Below are 20,455 nucleotides of genomic sequence, written 5' to 3' on the forward strand. Positions count from 1 at the left end.
GATTCACCAAAGTGCCTGCAAAAATGAAGGTCCAAGTTATATCAAAATAGATCGTTAAACCATCAGTAGCAACACCTCCTCATCTTAGAAATTTCAAGCTTTCACTTCTTGATCAACTTCTTCCTCCATTTTACGTTCCCATAGTTATTTACTACCCGGCTAGTGCTGATCAAGAATGCAATAATGATACTCACGAGAAAATTAGTAAATCCGAGTTACTCAAGAAATCATTATCGGAAATTCTAACGCATTTCTATCCCATGGGGGGTAAGGTAATAGATAACGTCTTGATTGATTGTAACAATGAAGGTGTAGAGTTTATCGAAGCGAAAGTGGATGGTGTAATGTCTGATTTTATGAGTGTTGAGGCTGTTCATCAACTTCATCCATTACATATTATGTTAGATGATGTAGCTAAAGATGCACAATTAGCTATTCAAGTTAATTCGTTTGATTGTGGTGGAATAGCTATTAGTATTAGCACGTCGCACAAGATAATTGATGGATGCACAGCAGTAACATTTATTAGTAGTTGGGCAGCCACCACTCGTGAAGCACCAAAACAAGAAATTCTGTATCCAACCTTTGACTCGGCGGATATCTTCCTGGCGTTACCATCATAAATGCAAGTATCGTCACTAGAGTCAGATGATTCGATCCAAGGAGAGAATGTCGTTACGAAAGTATTTCTGTTTACGGCTCCGAAGATTGCAGCACTTCGTGCACGGATCGTTGAGTTAAGAAGCAGTAATGTCTTGTCTAAATATCCGACTCGTACCGAAGTGCTATCAGCTTTGATATGGAGGTCTTTCATTAAGACTTGTAGAGTGAAAGCTGCCCGCAAGCTCACCCACTCAGTTGCATCAACAAAACCCATTATCATGAGATCTCTAGCAAACTATGCTGTAAATTTTCGGACAAGGTTGAATCCACCGTTGCCGCATGTATCATTTGGCAATATTATCATGGATGCAACAGCAGAGTCAACCACAAGAATTGATCACGAAGAGGTTACTCCGGGGTTCATCGAAACTTTAGATGAGTTGATTGGCCAACTGAGACTAGGGGTGAATAAGATCGACGACGGATACATACGTAAATTACAAGAAGGTGATGTTGAGTTTTTAAAATCACTTGATGAAGCTTCGCATGATTCGAATGACCATGAAGGTGATGAAAATGATGAGAATAAGGTTCTTATTTGTTGGTTAAACAGTTTATGTAGATTTCCATTCTACGAAACTGATTTTGGATGGGGAAACCATCATGGGTAGCCTTAAACACAAATGCAGAATACAAGAACTCTCTTTTCCTGATTGATACAAAATGCGGTACTGGTGTAGAAGCATGGGTAAGTTTAGAAGAGGAAGACATGGCCATATTTGAGGAGGATCAAGATCTTCTCCAATATGCTAAAACTATTAACTAATCTTGAATAACTTCAGTTCTATAGCTTCTCTTCTTCAATTTTTCTTTGTGATTTGGTTTCATGTTGGAGTATGCCTGTTGGAGAATAAATAAAATTTCTTGCTTTCTATTATAATGTGGGCAGTTAAAAATGTTTGGCATTTTAGTTGACTCGATAATACTATTTTTCGTGCCTGTCGATAAGGGCCAATACGCCTGGCATATAGGTCGATAGGGTCAATTAACTACAGGTATAACACTGCACCAACTGGTCAGTGTATTCATATACATGCATCAATTTGTTAGTAAGTTATGCCTAAACCGACATGAATCGCACTCTATATTGTAAAAGGCGTCCTAGGCGCACGGGTCGTGCAAGGGGGCCTAAACAATAAAATGCACCAGGCGCAAAAGTGAGAAAAAATGTTTTGTTTTCTATTTTTTTCATAGCGCCTCGTCTAACGCCTAATACAACACATTTATTTCTGCTATTTAATACTCCCTTCATTTCTAGAAAAGAGTTATTAATGTTTTTTTAATTTGACTAATTTTTAGATTAAAATGAAAAAAAACAAAATATCTCTTTTAGAAATGGATGGAGAAGTATTCTGCCATTTATACTATTCTGTAGTTCCAAATGAATCGGGAGACTCTTTTCTGAATCACTTTTTTTTTTTCTGAATCACATTTTATTATATTTATGAAAAATATTTTTGAAAGATTACTAAGAAAATATCAGAAGAAAAGATAACCAACTACATAAGCTTTTGAAAGGTTACATGACAAATATCAGAAGAAGAGATAACCAACTACATAGGATTTAAAAAGAATCTCTAGCAAAATATGTAATATTCAACATTTGGTAGCTCTATCCTTGCTAAGAAGCTTGGTCTTCCATAAAAAAAATTGCATGTGACCTACTGTCAATCTTGCACCTTTTTTTACAGTTGTATCTGCAGAAAAATTAATCTCACTGAAGCTGTGCCAAAATTTGATTGAGTGAATATTACTTATTGCCTTTTGCCATCTCATATTTACAAACCATGGCATCTTGTTGTCTGCAAAATCAGATATAACTGTTTGGAATCTGAGTTCAGTATTGCATTCTGCATCTTCCATTCCACTGCTAACTCCACTGCACTAATGATTGCATATACTTCTGCAATGTAATTAGTAGAAATACCAATTCCCCCAGACATTACACCCAACACTTGACTTAAGTGATCCCTTATTACTATACCAAAACCAGCAGCACCTGGATTTCCAATGGATGCTCCATCACAACAAAAAATAACAAAACCAGTAGTTGGTGGTATCCAGTAGCAAGGTTTAATGCATTGAAATTTAGTTTTTCTTCGTCCCAGATTAAAAAAAAGAATTACCTAGTTATCCAAGTCAGAGTTACACTTGTGGCTTTTGATTTTAAACCCTCCCTCATATATTGTCTTTTTTATCCAACCCTTGAAGTTTTGAATATTAGGCTTGATCTGCTCAAAGAAAATCTTATTTTTATGAAACCACAACTCTTTTAAAATTTCAAAGGCAGCAATTATCTAGCACTCTCTAATAAAAAGACTTTTACCTCTCGCATTTATCCACACCTCTTCAAAAGAATTTTGAATTTAAATATAGAACATATCCATTTCCAAATCTCTTTACTGAATTTGCACTTCCACAACAAATGATGCATGTTATCCTGGTCTTCTTCACAAATACAGCACCTTGAAGCCAATTCATACCCTCTTTCAGCCATTACTGAGTCATCAACATATATTCCTTTAATAATTTTCCAGATGTTGCTTGCTATAATAGGATGTAAGAATGAATTCCGTATGTGTTTATAGAAATGTATGGAAAGGTTTTTAAACTCGTACGAGTTAACTCGTACGATTCGCGTCAAATATAATCAACTCGATTCAAATCGAGTCCCTGGATTGATTTCCTTTAAGAATCGTGTTTTGACCAACGTTGACTTACGATTTGGACAGTGTTGACCAAGTTAAGCTATGAAAAAATTAAAATGATATAAGTATTCGAACCTAGGACATCAAGCTTATGGACTAAGCATTCTACCGATGTGCCAATTCGACTGTTGGTGATTATACTTAACCATATATACTACTTATATAATCATAAGTTATGATTATTTTCAAATCTTTTCCATAAATCTATATTATGAATAACCAAAATACGATTCAAAAATAAACCATGAATCTACTTTTCACGATTCAACATACAATTCGATTCGTAAAAATAGAAAAATGATTCACGTTTCGATTCACGATTTAAAAACCTAGATGTAGGGGATGTTCTTTATTTATCACTAAATTAATAGCAGAGGAAGTTGTGAAATTACCTTTTATTTCTCCTTTCCATATTAAGTTATCACCTTCAATACCAGTTTTAGGTAAAGTGTAATTTGAAAGCACTGGTTTTATCCGCTCGGGTACATTCCATTTTCCTTCCAGAATTAAATCTGACACTTTCATGTTGATGTGTGCTTTAACATAGTCAGTGTATCCAACTTCTTCTATAAGGGGAGAATTACCAATCCAGGGATCTAATCAAATAGATATCTTATTCCCATCCCCAAGACACCATCTTATGTTCTCTCACAAGTGATTCAATTCCCATTATAAACCTAGCCAAATTGATGAAAGTTGCCAGTTATTCTTCCATTGATTATGCTTATCTTGAAATTTAGCTTTGATAAATAGAGCCCCTTCAGCTTTAGAGTTTATTTTTCTCCATAGAATCTTCATCAGCAATGCTTTATTGATCACTTCCAATCTTTGTATTCCCAGACCTCCTTCATTATAAGGTGAACAAACTTTTTTCCATGAGAGAATTTTGTGTTTTCTAGTTTCACTATCCCCAGACCAGAAAAAGTTTCTGATTATTCTCTCACAGATTTTGATTAGTGATTTTGGCCATTTGTAGATTGACATACTATAAATTGGCACACTGCAAAGCACTGATTTTATGAGAACTAATCTATCATTAAATGACAACAATTTTCCTTTCCAAGTAGCCAATTTATTTTGCATTAACTCCACCATTGGCCATACTGTTGCAATTTTTACTTTGCCTGATTTTAAAATTACTCCTAAGTATTTGTCAGGTAGAGTACTTACTTCCATCTGTATCATTTCTTTAATTTGCATTGTCCTTGTTGCAGTTGTACCATCCACAAAAAGTTGCTTTTGCTTCTATTTATTACTTGGCCTGAGCTTTTCTGGTATTCTTCTAAAAGTGTCATTAGATTCTGAATGCTTTTCTTTGCACCATTACAAAAGATAAACACATCATCATCAAAGAACATATGTGAAGGATGAATTCCATTCCTTATTACCATTGGACATATCTTTACTTTAGCTATCAACTTTGATATATTTCTACTAAGACCATCTTCCATAAGTACAAAGAGAATTGGAGATAGAGGGTCACCTTGTCTTAACCCTTCACCTACTGAAAAGAAGCCATTTGGTCCACCATTTATCATAACAAAGACTTTTGTAGATTCAAATAGAGTGCATAACCATTTGCACCATGTATCTGAGAAACCATATTTGATTAATACCTGAAATAGAAATTTCCAGCTCACAGAATCATAAACTTGAGATATGTCCAATTTGAGTCCAATGTTTCCTCCTCTTCTTTTCTTCTTCATCTCATTGACCATTTCAGAAGCATGATTATTTGATCTTGTATATTTCTCCCTTTAATATATGTTGCTTGCTGAGGAGATACAAGTTTATTCATAAGACTTGACATTCTTCCTGTGATGATTTTGGTGAAGATTTTAAAGCTTACATTGCTGAGACCAATTAATCTATATTGATGGGGAGATCTTGCACCTTCTACTTTTGGCAAAAGCACTAGGAAGTTAGAATTTAATCCTCTTGGAATGAACCTCCTTCTCCAACAAAATTGCACCGCAGTTACCACATCAGTTTGAATTACTTGCCAACAAGCTTTGTAAAAACAACCAGAAAAACCATCTGGACCTGAAGAACTATCTGGACCCATTTCAAAAAGAATTTGATTGATTTCGTCATTAGATGAAACTGCATCCAACATAGCTTGATCTTCTGCTGTTATTTCATTTGGAATTACATCAAGCAATGAATCTGAAATATCCATTTCCTGAAACTTGAACTCTTCCTCAAAAATATTGATGAGAATTTCAGCTATTTTTTCTTGATCTGTGATGATTTCATTGTTACCATTCTCCAATTCACTTATGAAATTTCTATCTTGACTTACTTTAAGATTGGTATGAAAGAAATTTGTGTTGGCAGACCCCTCTTTGACCCATTTGGTTCTAGCTTTAAGTTTCATCATTGTACTTAAATGCACTTCTTTTGAATTTAACTTGTTTTCAGCTTTCACTAAGTTTTCCAAGAGCTCTTCATTAAGGGGATTTGCATCAGATATCTTCATTGCTTCTTGAACTTCTTTTGCAGCTTCTTTAATTTGCTCATTTACATTACCAAACACTTTCCAATTCCATTCAACCAACACCTTCTTTAGCTATTTTAATTTGCTCTGAAATACAAAAGCTGGATCACCTTCTACATTTTCATACCAACAATTAGTGACTACTTCCATAAAGTTAGGATGTTCAATCCAGATTTTCTGAAACTTTTTGTGGAACATTTTTTGTCTTAGGATAGCTAGCACATCCTCCCAAAAGTGGAGAATGATCAGATGTTATTCTCATTTCTACTTTATACCCCCGCCCTTCATGTTTTTGAAGCCACAAATTATTAAATACTGCTATGTCAAGATTGCATAAAATCCTTCTAGCACCATGCTGATAATTTGACCCTGTATATTCATAACCTGGTTTAGAAGCTTGCTACAATTCACATTTTTCTAGACAAGTATTAAACTCAAGCATATTTCTTGTATTAGCAGGCCTTCCTCCAACTTTTTCTCCTGCTGTTGTGATGGCATTGAAGTCACCAATAGCAAGCCAAGGTAGATTTAAACCACTTATCACTTCTATGTCAGACCATAAAAATCTTCTTTGCACTGCACCAACATGTGCATGAACTCCAGAAACTAGATTTCCTCCAATGTTGACTGTTATCATCTGACTTGACATGGATACCACTGTTGGCGTAGGCAAGTGTTTATTCCAAAACAACCAAATGTTCCATGTTTAATTTAACATTGAGTTATGAATCACCATATTCTGCATTCCTGGTAAATTCAACTTATTGCAAAATGATGCATTACAAATTACTTTAGGTTCTGCTATAAAAACTAATGAAGATTGAAATTGATTTATTAAATAATTTAATTTCTCTTGAGCCCTAGGTCTTCTCAGGCCCCTGAGATTCCAAAATAATACTTTCATTGTAAGGAATGGAGGTCCCTAGTACCTCCTTTTCCTTGATTCTTCTTAAAGTTGTATTTATTGTTAACTTGTTGAGGTTTTACCTTGGTTGCTACCTCCTTTTGTTAGTCTGCTGGAGTGAATTTTTTATTTGATGGATTTTGAATTACTTTATACCAAGAAGTTGTTGGAACCCTTTCTTCATACTCAACCATCTTTGTCATTGATAAAGTTGATAACACTTTTCTCCATTGCATTATCTTCAGCTATTAACACTACAAAACAGAAGGCCTCTTGGGACGGCCGAAAAACGTCCCAAGAGGACAAAAAACTGTCCCAAGAGGTATTAGGGACGGTTTATGTACCGTCCCCTGTTCCACCGTCACTAATACTATTTGGCCATGTTTTCTTTTTGAAACAGACATATTTTAGCCTTGATTTAAATATTTTATGACTATTAGGGACAGTCAGGCCATCACCGTCCCAAATATCCTTCTTTACGGACGGTTTTTTCAAAACTGGCCGTCCCTAAAAGCCTTCTTTTTTGTAGCGTAAGACATTGAAGAACATAAAACCTGGTAGGGATGGATAGGTATTCCAAAAATGTCGACATGTAAAACCAGATTTATGGACAAATTTGTAGGAAAGCACGTGCAACTTGTAACCAAGGAAGTATCGAAGGCAAGAATTCATTAAATATTTCAAAATTTTCACTTCTCCCCAAAAATTTGTCTTTAAGGCTCTCAAGTCTTTACTACTCCAAAATGAAAATGCTAATTCCGAGGGACGGATATTGGCACACACACATTTACCAACTTATTATTTAACTCATTCTCCTAACGTAATTTCAAAAACTCGGAAACGTGGTGTGACTTGAAATTTGGCACATATGATTAGTTCTCGTGGACTTGGAACCATCCATACATTATTAACAACTGCTCCATTCTTTATATTATGTACCATCATCGGATTTACACCTAGTACAATGAACAATGTAAGTATGAAAACGCGGCATCGAGGCATGGGCTGATGAGCGCACAGCGCGTTGGTTATGAAACAGGAAGAAAATCAAACTATGACTAGCCTATATATATGTCACCTTATGCACATTTTGTTCATTCAGACTTCGAATTCAAAGTAACTCACCAAAGTGCCTGCAAAAATGAAGGTCCAAGTTATATCAAGAGAGATCATTAAACCCTCAGTACCAACACCTCCACATCTAAAAAATTTCAAGCTTTCACTTCTTGACCAACTTCTGCCTCCATCTTACGTTCCCATAATACTTTTCTACCCGGCTAGCGCTGATCACGAACCCAACAATACTATTTGTCATCAGAATAGTAAATCTGAGTTACTCAAAAAATCACTACCGGAAACTCTAACGCACTTCTTCCCTGTTGTGGGTAGAATAAAAGATAACGTCGTAATTGATCGTAACAATCAAGGTGTAGACTATATCGAAGCGAAAGTGGATGGTTTAATGTCTGATTTTATGAGTGTAGACGTAGTTCATCAACTTCATCCGTCGCATATTATGCTGGATGATGTAGCTAAAGAAGCACACTTAGCAGTTCAAGTCAACTTGTTTGATTGTAGTGGAATAGCCATCAGTATTAGTACGTCGCACAAGATAATTGATGGATGTACAGCAATAACATTTATCAGCACCAAAACAAGAAATTATGTATCCAACCTTTGACCCAGCGAATGTTTTCCCAGCCTTACCACCACGAGTGAAGCATCGACACTCGAATGTTTTCCCAGACTATAAAATCGCGAACGCTCTAAACTAAAAGAAGGTGTGGATTTTTTTGATTCTTTTCTATTGTTACCATAAACAACTTAGAGATACATCAGATGAATGTTAAGACAGCTTTTTTAAAACCGTGAATTAGATAAAGAAATTTACACAGACCAATCTGAGGACTTTGTAGTGAAAGGTTGTGAAGACAAAGTTTGTAAGTTGAACAAATCTTTGTATGGCTTTCAAATAAGAACGTAAAGAGTGACATGGAAAATTTGATTATGTGATAATGAGTAGTGGATTTAAGTTAATGAATCTGACAAGTATATTTACAAGTAACTTGTTAGGATGCCTGTGTGATTGTATGCCTGTATGCTGATGATATGCTTATACTTGATACAAACATATATGTTATTAATTCCACTAAAAACATGCGCTGAATGAAAACGTTGACTTGAAAGACTTAGGCCCTGTTGATGTAACCTTAGGGATAAGGATTAAAACATAATCTAACATTCGTAGTCTTAGTCGTTCTCATAATATTGAATTTGTGCTTGTTAAAAGATACGATCACTCTGATTGTAAGCTTGTTTGCACCCCGTACCAAGGTTTTTAAATCGTAAATCGTTTTTTATTTTTATGAATCAAATCGTATATTGAATCGTGAAACGTAGATTCATGGTTGATTATTGAATCGATATATTTTAATATATATGCCTATAAAATACGTTCAATATAATCATAAAACTTTTGGGAGTTCAGAGTATGGTTCGGCTTATAATACTTGATCCATATAAGCCGAACAGTTCTCTGAGTTTGCAAACTTTAGTCTTACTTTGATGTTTCCAAGTAAAACTTGTTTCTATCAATTCAATTCCTTTGATTTTTTAATGTGGTTCTTTCGATGCAGGTGTGGATATATGACCATTTCCCAATTTTGAACTTGGCCAAAGTATTTGAGAAAGATGTCGATTATGTTGATACTGAGCCAACTGCAGCACGGTACGCGTACGAGGACTCCAAGAAAAGGAACAAAAAGAAGTTGGTGGCAAGTTTGAGAGAGACGTTAGACTTTCTTGGTGTTGATGATGTCTCTTTTCAACCATATGAGAATGAATATGAAGAAGATGAAGTTGTTGAAGATGAGGATATCCCGGTAGGTATGTATCATGGGCCATTGTGGTATCTCGGTGGTTATGTTATATACGATCCTAGGCGAGTACTCCGTCAATTAGGATGTGTCCAAAAGGTTCCTTTGTTTGACGAGAAATTCAGGTTGTTACCAAAGAGTGGTAAGGGAACTAAAAGCACCACTTCATCTTGGGAACCAAAGTATGATCCTGATCCCACAGTTGAGTTTTGGAATAATTTAGACAATCACACATTAGATGCGTCCAAGTTAACACCTTTACTTGATGATCCATGTGAAGAGGATCCGGGCTATATGGATTGGTATAACCAAATTTCGCATCCCTTCATTATCAATAAGAAAAGGCAAAAGATATCTGATAAGGGGAAGGCGAGGCCAATCAAGATCACCAACAAGTCTACTTCCGAAGATGTAGTCAAGGCTTTCAAGGTTATGGTAAGAATGACTTCACTTTATATTGTTTTCATATATTAGTTATGGTAAAAATGTCTTCAACCTCATGGTTATAAGTTGTTCTCAAATGAAAAATAGGTTTTCGCGGGTAGGGAGATGTTGAAGAAAATGAAGGCCAAACTTGGTTGCAAAACAACAATGACCGTGGAAGAACAAAAATACCTCATCGACAAGTGGGATGCAATCATCAACAAAGGACAAGGACCCGAGGAACCCGAACAAAGGCCTACCACTAAGAGGTCTCGACAAGTTGGTGAAGGTACAAGACAAGTTGGTGCTACCGTCCAACCCGGTAATGATGCGTCGGAAGATGAAGACCAAGGTGGAAGAAAAGGTGGTCGTGGAACTAAGAAGAGGGGTCCTGGTTAAATGCCCTTTTATGTACACTTTTATGGTACACTTTTTCTTAAGTTTTAAGTACACTTTTATGGTGTTGCAAACACCTTTGCTTTAAGGTGCTGAACTTTGTTTTTAATGGTGCTGGGATTGGGTTATGGACACCGTCAATTTCATGTTTTAATGAATAGCTTAACAGTTATGTGCCGAATTTACAGAGTTCGGCTTATCCTCTAATGTTAGTTACACGCCGAATCATTTGTCCTTCAGGTTCGGCGCATTCGATAATCACATTATGTGCCGAACTATGAACATTTACAGGTTTCGGCTTATACGATATCCTCAATATGTGCCGAACCGCGAACAATATTTTAACCCAAAAATTAACAAATTCATGTTCGGCTCAGACGATAATCATATTATGTGTCGAACCTTGAACATAAGAGGTTTCGGCTGATACGATATTCTCCATATGTGACGAACCAGTAACAATATTTCAACCCAGAAATTAAAAAATTATGTTCGGCACATACGAATTTGGATATGTAAGCCGAATTAGTAATGATTCTATTCCGGGCTATTCAGGATGTTGTTCGGCTTACTATGAAACTTTCATATAAGCCGAACTAGTGTCTAGCAAAAGGGTGGGAATTGGAAATTATAGGTTCGGCGCATGCAGTAAACAGATTCAGTAAGCCGAACCGTTCATCAATTGGTAGATTCGTCTCATAGATGTGAGCCGAACCTCAACCTGTTTCGCCGAACCATGATTCATAATCTAAGAAATCATCCATTTGGGAATCATTGGTGTAGTTGATGTGTATTTTCCTAGGTTTTTTAGATGATATATGACCCTCCTCATCCTCCATTGAATCAAGAATTATAATTTTCTCACTTTCTCCTTCTCTTTCTCTCCTTCTTAACCAAACCAAAACTTTGATTTTTTTTCCTCATATTTTTCATCTAAACAACTCTTATAATTCTGAAAATTATCTTAATATCTAAACAAAATATTTAATCACTAATCAAGATTATTAACATTAATACGTAAAGGGCAGATTTGCCATTAAAAAAATTTGGGTTAAGGGGCTATCTGATTTTGCTATTCAACAACCTTTTTTGTCTTCATTCAGTATGCCTTGAAAGATTTTGGTATGCCCAATATTATGGTTCCATTTTTTGGGGCCATGATTTGTTTTTTTGTTTTTTTGAGAGGAGCATGATTTAATTAGACCGTCCTCCTTATAGTTTTATAGATTGTCCTAAAATTCTAAAATGACTAAGTTACCGTTTGATTAAATAAATATTTACCTTTTCGTTTTGAGAAAAATGTTGCCGGGGCATATTATTAAAAATAATATTTACTTTCTTTACTTTTTGTTTTATTCATTTTTTATTAAATTTAACTTTTAAAAAAAATATTAAATTTTTTCGTACACCAAATCTAGTTAAAGAAAAAAATTTAAAAAATTTGAAAAAATATAAACAATTATTTTAGAAAGGTTTAAAAAATGATTTGAATAAATAATAAAATTAAAATAACAAGAAGGGTAAAAAGGTTAAAAAGATTAAAAAAAAAAAGATAGGTGGAGACTGTGCCTTTCCTACGGAGATTGAGAAACTGCCTAGTCACTCAGGATGCAAATCATAAGACAAATGACTTTTACTTTCATAGACTTGGCATTATCATTCAAAAAGGTGTTGGAACCCAACTAGTAGTCCAACTAGATAGGTGGAGACTGTGCCTTTCCTACGGATATTAGAGCCCAACTAGTAGCTCCGCTACCAAGCACCAATTTGTAAAAGATCTTTTCTTGTTTTCTTTATAATAAAAAATAAAAAAATTTAATAATCTTATATATATATATACGCGCCAGTATTAAGAAAAGACCCAATCGTTTGGTGAAGCCTCAAATTTTGGTCCTGACGTCCGTAGAATTGACTAAGTTACCTTTCACATAAAACCAGATACACTTGGTATATCACGTAAATTTCATTATAATCAAGGGTACAATTCTAACAAGCGCTTTCATTCCTTTTCTTCTTCATCATTCGTTTGAACTCGATGAAAAAAACACTAACAGAGTGTTTCAATTTAGGTAGAAACAAATTCGTTCACCTGATCTCAAACTAGGGATTCTAATTTTGTTAACAATTTAGGGTTTCCGCTTCGATTGGTGGTTCAATTTCAATTTAGGAAGATTCAGATTATATCTACCCAAATACACTAACCTAAACTCCATTCCAAAGTTCAAAGAAATCCAACCAGATAAACAAACGTCAGCTAAATAATTGCAATCCAATACGTAATCATACTAATTTATCAATCAACCCAATAATGCTTGCTTATGCACTGAGTTTACTGCTTAGGTGCATCTGATTATAATTTTTGTGATGATTAATTTTCTGCAGCAAGTGAACAATCTACTACCGGAACTGATGTTGGTAACTGGATAGCATTTACAGAGCCAAGGATGCAAGGTTGAGGTAAGAATTGTGTACGTCAATAATATTAGTGACTTTAATTTTTTGAAATGAAAATTTAAATAATTTTTCATGAAACATAGCCTTTAACATTTGAATGGGTTCGGATTTAATGGTTTCCATGAAATGATGCTTCAATTAAACTGTCGTTTTTGGTTGATTTTTCAATCTCAATAGTGTAAATACAATTTATTTTACATGAACTTTTCCTGTTTGACAAAATACCCCAGTGAAAAGTTAGTTTGGATATCTCATTTAGAACATTAATTTCACTATCACGTTCAACAACAGATAATACAATGCATTGGAAACTCATCTTACAGAATTACTTATTAGGGTGTATTGATTTGAATATGAGCTTATGAGCTTATTGACTTAACCTGTTGCGAACTCTCTTTCGGCGGTGGTACTGATGGCCTTAACTTATAATAAATCTCCACGTTTTTCGCATGTATGTAATGCTTGGCCTTAATTAATTAGATATTATAATCCCTGGTATTAACGAATAAGAGAAAAGAGAAAATTTGTCTCTAGTATGCTTGGTTTTCCCCATGAGACCTGTAAGTTGTAGTAGATTAGCAATTTGTATAACATAGGATATTTAGTACAGTTCCTGACAAAGGCTTACTTCTAATGCAGTTCCTGGAAACACTATTCTGTTTTATGAGCTAATTTCTTACACTTTGTTTTACAGTTCCTTCAACGCGATCCGAGAATGCCTCAAGGGAGAGACCCCGTGAAAGTCTGGCACGTATTGATGCTTCAGCGGAGTGCAACCAGGCCTCTAACTCCAGACCCCATAACCGTCCAAGACTTATCAATTAACAGGATCAACGTCACATAATACAGCATCAAACAAAGATTTCCGAGGTACATAATGCCTCAAGGGTAAACTATTTAATCTTTTACAGCTTCAAAGCCTTCATTCACAAGTTTTTTTTTTTGGGTAAATAAAGTTCATTCAAAAAAAGTGTTGATTTAGAAGTCAAGAGATACAACAAACATGTATCCAAACATTTAGAGTGCTGAAAACAGGTGAAAAGGATACACGCATGCATCACAGAATCCTTTCCCTTCTTACATATTATAAGCACACTTTATATACACTAATGATTAAAAATTATGGCTTTGTTTTTTTCTTCATGTGATGAACACTATTGCCGTACTTCATACTTCACTTACTTCTTTTAGTGGACTTTGATTTTGTTTAGGTGTTGGTACTTTGTTATAGGCTACGTCAATTGATTTTGCTTTGATATCGTAGTAACATATTAAATTCATCCTTATTGAATTCAGGAGGTTAATCTATGCAAGGCCCAAATATTTTTGCTTCCAAAGACATGGAACCTCTTTTGTAGCTTACATTTGTTGTTGGTTTTGACTTTAGAAATTTGTCTTCTTGAGCAGTTGGAACCAGTAGATCTTGATTTTTGCAATGTATATGTACAGAGTGAGTGCCTATGAAGTTTGTATTCATGGAAAACAGGTCCGAAGCTTACAGTGTTGAAGATGTTGATTCACTTCTAAGCAGGTACTAAACAAGAAAATCTGTTGTGCCAGGCTGTTGGTATTGCCATCGACAAGGGGTGGTACTGCCTTTGTTGCCACAACTACACTAATGGTTAAAAGAAATTTATCCATTCAAATGTATTAGCTCTTTCCCAGCTTATTTATTTAAACACCGCTGAATTGGGGGCCCTGGAAAGTAATTGGGGGCCTCCCACTAGAGGATAAAAAAGGTCACCCAATCCTAATTTGGGTCACTCCTTATCCAAATATTTTTGGTAATGCCTAATTTATCCCTTATCTAATTAGTGGTAATCCCACTTAATTAGTACAAAATTTTAAAATCAAAATCAAAATCAAAATCTAATTCTTTTTTTTCCCGAATCTTATGTTTGAAAAAAAAATTCTGCCCAAATTTGTATGGAAAGTCGTCATGAAATTTTTAAAAAATAACGACCCTCAAGAGTCGTCATTGTTTCAGTGACAACTCTGAACACTCGTTATGATTAAAAAAACGATCCTCAAGAGTCGCCATTGTTTTAGTGACGACTCTAGACAGTCGTTAATGTTCAACTACGCATATGACGACACTTTAATTCCGCCATTGATGAATCTTAAAGAAGATAACGACTCTTTTATAAGCAATAACGACTGTTTAGAGTCGCCAATGAAACAATGACGATTCCTAAGGGTCGTTATTGGTACAATAACGACTGTTTGGAGTCGTCACTAAAACAATGATTACTCTTGAGGGTCGATATTTTAAAAAAAAATCATGACGACTTTTCATACAAATTTGAGCAGAAAAAAGAATTGCAAACATAAAATTCGAAAAAAAAAATTGATTTTGATTTTCAAATTTTAATTTTTAAAAAAGAAATTAAAAAAATAAGGAATAAAACAATATTTTCACTTTACTATTGATACGTCCCTGAAAATTTTGGGGTGCAAACAAAATTGGTGAGGCCCCCAATTAAAATCTATGGCCCTCAATTAAGCCCTGTATTTAAAATCTGGACGTAATTTTAACATTCTAAGTTTATGTTATTTACGTGTATAAATTACATAAGAACTGTATAGGGAAAGATCATTCTTGAAATCGGTAGATGGACAGAGAGATATGGTGCCACTGCCCTCAAGATACAATTTTGTGTACATGAATATTTTTGATTGAGAATTATTTAATGGACCGACAGGCGCATCGCGCGTGCGTGTTATACTAGTTAAAATAATAAGAAGGGTGATTTAGATATTAGTAAAAATATTTGGATAAAGGGTAGCTTCAGCTTAATTTTAAATGTTTTATTAAAATTGAAATTATGGTCCCCAAAAAAATCATGGTCTCCAGAAAATAGTTCTATATTAAAACTTTTTTGGGCTAAATTCAAGGAGGGGCTATAGCCCGAATTAACCTCTTCATAGGCCCGTCCCTGCATTATACAATTAGGAATACATATTGATACTATTTGAGTTACTAAAACTCCAGCCATATGTTGAGAGTTATAGAGACTCCATTTCCCCCAAAAGTGATACAAAAATCCCAAATTCAAAATAATAATCTAAATGAGATCTTTCCCTGTTTCAGAAATACCAGTCTTACCCTTTCTTTGTACGAGATATTAATTCCCCAATCTCTCTTGAACTCTCAGACTCCCACCGAAACCAGTAGCACATCTAGATCTTCCATTAACACCGTCGCCTCCTCTTTCACCAGTAGCAATACCTCATCCTCCTACTCCCGCACCACCACTAAACCTACTACAATATCATGATCCTCCATTAAATACCTAGACCACCCTCCCATTCTTCTTCTCGATTTACCTTCCCTCTCTAGATCTACATTGTTCTCACACACCAGCACCAACATCGCCTCCTCCTCCTGCTTACGAACCACCATCACCAAAATCACGACCATCTCCTGATCTTTAACCATCAAAGTTTCTTTCTCTTCTTCGTCGTCGTCGCCGCCGCCGCCACCACCGCCTCCTCAATTTCATTTTAGTTGAGATTGTAATTTTGAAGATGATGTTAAAATATTGTTCATTACCGGTCTTGGTGGATTAAATTCGTCTTCGAATCCTCCATCACCAAGGAATACAGTAGTGGTGGTGAATGGATCTCATGGGGGAAATGAACCAGTGATGGAAATTTAATTTGATCTGCTTGTGTTAAGGGAAATGATGAATTTTAAAATGGTAATTCGAAGTGGGTAAATAATTATAATCTTATTTTCATTGATTTTTCAATTGAATTGGATACTGGATTTTGTTTGTTGTAAATTTTATTGGAATTGAGAATTTTGTTGGTTTTGATTCTTGAGAATTATGATGTGTTTAGGTTACAAGTTAACGACAAGGACTTAAATATGAAATTTTGGGTACATATGCTTAATCCATTTCAACACCAGCAAAACCGAATATCAAGTGTTTGGAAAATGTCCCAAATATTGGTAAAAGTTGTTCTTGCTTTCTTAACTCATTTTAAGAGTGATTGGAATTTCATTATAGTTCATGTCGTTTCCATAAATTGATGAATTGGGTATTTAGTAAATATTTAGGATTCATGATGCAACATCTTCTATTGTAAAATCCGGATATTTTGTCATGCTGATGATGTAAATCACTCATTCTTTGAAAATTACATAGAGATCCGTTTTGAGGCTTAGATCAAGGTCATCATGGATTTTAAAAGAAAAAATAAGAAAGTAATGAACTCATTAGAATTTTCCTGAACATTTTGGGAACGCATTATGGAAATTCCAGTGGTGTCGCTTAGGATAGAAGTAGACAGTTGTGGTGTTAACAAAGGATGTAAAACCTCATTGGTAATATCTTCTTCTATACCCTTACGATACTAGACGAGATGGGAATGTTGATTTTGTGTTTGATCTTGAATGAGCATGCAAAATGTTGATTCTAAAGATTATCTTTCAGTTGGAACTCCTCCTCCTAGCTTAATAAACATAGTTATTTGATCACCTAGTTTTTGCGATTTCGAGTTTATGATTTCTGTGTGTCTCGACAATGGAATGCATATGCATAATGGATCAGGAACTTATTGATCTAGTTTGGAAATTAATAGAGAAATTATGGTGACAATGGAGAAATTTAAAAGGAAAATAAAATGCAAAAGGGAGTGCAGGGCAGGTGACATTTATCTAACCCCTCATTGTATTTGTCGTTTTTCATCCGAAAGTAGAAAATAATATGGTGCGGGACACTTTACATATATAACAACAGTAAAATCTTCTCCATCTTTTTATCTTCTTTTTGTGGTTATTTGAAAATGATGATAAGTTGCAGAATATGTATGTTGAATTATCTGACGGATAACTCAACTATTCATTTTATGTACTTAACCACTCTTTACATATTCATAAAAATATTGCTAGCTGCACCGCACCGCATAATCGATCTTAATCTAACATTTTTCTTGTCACTGCGCTTGTCGAAAATGTTAAAATATGGACCTTCAGAACAAACTACTATGCTTATTATTTACCATGGTCGTTGTTTGTAATAGCAGTCTGTTATAATCATGCCAAAGGTCTTGTGAGGTATTATTAATGGACATGTATAATATCTCCTGTAATTTTTCTTGCAGTTAAACAAAAATTTACAAGAAACCAATTATGGTTTCATATTATTTATGATGAAACCAAAATTGGTTTCATCGTATTTATGATGAAACCGAAATTGGTTTCATCTAATTTTTTCTAATCTTGTCGACGAAACCAATTTGTTGGTGATATAATAATATTTTTTTTGTTCAAACCAATTTTGGTTTCATCTAATATGTGATTTTTTTCCATATTTTATGTTGACGAAACCAATCTTGTTGGTGATACGGTAATTTATGTTGAGACAAGCTTTGGTTGCATCCTCACCTCAGAAGATCCGTAAACGGGTTCAATATTTCCAAGTCTCATTAGAAAATTAGAATTTTGACAGTGATGATGTCACGAAGAAGAGAAGGAAGGTTCTCTCCGGTACCATTTCTTGTCGACGAAACCAATTTGTTGGTGATATAATAATTTTTTTTTTGTTCAAACCAGTTTTGGTTTCATCTAATATGTGATTTTTTTTCCAGATTTTATGTTGACGAAACCAATCTTGTTGGTGATATGGTAATATATGTTGAGACGAGCTTTGGTTGCATCCTCACCTAAGAGGATCCTCACCAGTTTTGGTTCAATATTTCCAAGTCTCATTGGAAAATCAGAATTTTGACAGTGATGATGTCACGAAGAAGAGAAGGAAGGTTCTCACCGGTACCATTGTTACAATAGAATCTGAAACTTCTGATTTTGATTGCTCCAAAAAAGTTGACGGTGGTGGTAGGTTTCATCTTATTGTGTTTCTTTTATGATGAAACCATATTTTGGTTTTAATTGATTTTTTTTTTTTAGTTTATTCGGCCTGATTTGAAAGTCGACGTGTTTGGTTTCATCATTGAAGTTTGTGTTGGTGAAATGACAATATGTGGAAAAATGATGAAACCAAGTTCGATTTCATCTAGTTTTGGTGAAACCAATTTTGGTTTCATCATTTTTTTCTATTTGGTTTCATCATTTTTTGTGGCAGTGGCAGCTGGTCAGTAGTGGTGGTCAGCAATAATGGTGGTGTTGTTCGGCGACGGTGGTGGTCGTCATCGGCGGTGGTTGGCATCGGCGGTGGTAACGCGGTGGTGGTTGGCGGTGGTGATTTGGTGGTTGGCGGCGGCGCGGTGGTGGTTGATGGCGTCAGCACGGTGGTGGTTGATGGCGGCGGCGGCGCGGTGGTGGTTGGCGGCGTGGTGGTGGTTGGTGGCGGTGGCGGTGCGGTGGTGGTTGGCGGCGGCGGTGGTGGTGCGATTGTGGTTGACGGCGGCGGCAGTGGTGCGCAGTGGTGGTTGGCAGCGACAGTGGTGGTTGGAGGCGGGTTGGCGGTGGTGGTGGACGGTGGTGGTCGGCGGTGGTGGTTGTCGACGACGATCGGTGGTGGTGATCAAAGGCAAGTGGTGGACGTTGGTATTGCTAGTTTGCTTGTGGTGCGTTGTTGTTGTTGGTGATAATATAATAAAAGTTAAAGGTGAGGTTGATTTTCGATTTTATTGGGATGATTTAAACTAGAAGGGTAATATAGACAGTTTATGTTAAATGGGGTTTTTGTGAACAATTTGTTTTGTTGGAGGTTTTGTGCATAGATAGTGACAACTTTGGTGTTGTAACTCGCGGACTATGAGGAGTAATGAATTTCTTGAGAAGATCAAAAATATATTTACTTTTTCTGATCTGGTAAATAATACCTTATGGTGGTGCTATGGTTGACATACTACAGTTTTTGGTCTCTCCAACTCGAAATCATTATCCACCCTAGAAATTTACACCGTAATTCAGCATAGCTCAAATGTACAATGGCGACGTAAAAGTTTCCGTTGCAACAGGAAAATGTGCCTCATGAGTCATGAGTCATGACTTGAATTTGCATCTTCACCCTAAGTCTGCACCTTAGCTCAAAATCACAATCGTAGTCCAAAATTTACCACGTGACACAAAATAAGTCTAAATCATGCCGCATAATCTCCCACTGCATGTGACCCCGCATTTGTCAATTAATTGATTAGAATTCACCTCCAAATAAGATTTCAAAATCAGATTTAACCCTGACCTCCCATCCCATATGACTTGTTACAGAAATAAAAAATAAAATAATAATAATGTGGCTAGCAGAACAACTTGCTCAATAATGTAGTATTATGTTGTTGGAGTTAAGTTTATTAGGCGTCCGCCGTTTCGGCTCCCCTTGTCAAGGTTATTCATGAGGTCCGCTGGTAGGCTAGCACAGCAACCTGTTCAATTAATGTAGTAGTATGTCGTTGGAGCCTAACTTGTTAGGCTTCCAACTAGTTTTATGTAATTATCGTTCTACCATTAATGGAAAAAATTTATAATAATAATAACAATAATAATAATAATTCATTATTATACCCGAAATAATAAAGGGTAATTTAGTCACTTGATTTAAAAAGGTAGTTATGTCATTGTTAT

General features: G+C 35.4%; 3 protein-coding genes and 1 long non-coding RNA gene across 4 annotated transcripts; 3 read left to right on the forward strand and 1 right to left on the reverse strand.

Moving 5' to 3' along the window:
- The first annotated feature begins 623 nt into the window (after positions 1 to 623).
- On the forward strand, positions 624 to 1,274 carry LOC113326463 (salutaridinol 7-O-acetyltransferase-like). The gene has a single exon (XM_026574188.1). The coding sequence runs from the start codon at positions 624 to 626 to the stop codon at positions 1,272 to 1,274; it is 651 nt and encodes a 216-aa protein (XP_026429973.1).
- Positions 1,275 to 2,441: 1,167 nt separating this feature from the next.
- Positions 2,442 to 4,556, reverse strand: LOC113326464. Its single transcript, XM_026574189.1, has 3 exons — positions 4,049 to 4,556; positions 3,764 to 3,937; positions 2,442 to 2,662 (listed from the first exon to the last, which is right to left on the reverse strand). The coding sequence occupies exons 1-3, from the start codon at positions 4,554 to 4,556 to the stop codon at positions 2,442 to 2,444; spliced, it is 903 nt and encodes a 300-aa protein (XP_026429974.1).
- A 3,357-nt stretch (positions 4,557 to 7,913) lies between these two features.
- On the forward strand, positions 7,914 to 8,453 carry LOC113326465 (salutaridinol 7-O-acetyltransferase-like). Its single transcript, XM_026574190.1, has one exon. The coding sequence runs from the start codon at positions 7,914 to 7,916 to the stop codon at positions 8,451 to 8,453; it is 540 nt and encodes a 179-aa protein (XP_026429975.1).
- A 4,025-nt stretch (positions 8,454 to 12,478) lies between these two features.
- LOC113326981 lies at positions 12,479 to 14,807 on the forward strand. The gene is made up of 3 exons (XR_003348654.1): positions 12,479 to 12,924; positions 13,616 to 13,791; positions 14,329 to 14,807. It is a non-coding gene; the product is annotated as an uncharacterized LOC113326981 (long non-coding RNA).
- Positions 14,808 to 20,455: the final 5,648 nt, after the last annotated feature.

This window comes from Papaver somniferum, unplaced genomic scaffold (assembly GCF_003573695.1).
Source record: "Papaver somniferum cultivar HN1 unplaced genomic scaffold, ASM357369v1 unplaced-scaffold_10, whole genome shotgun sequence".
Lineage (NCBI taxonomy): Eukaryota > Viridiplantae > Streptophyta > Magnoliopsida > Ranunculales > Papaveraceae > Papaver > Papaver somniferum.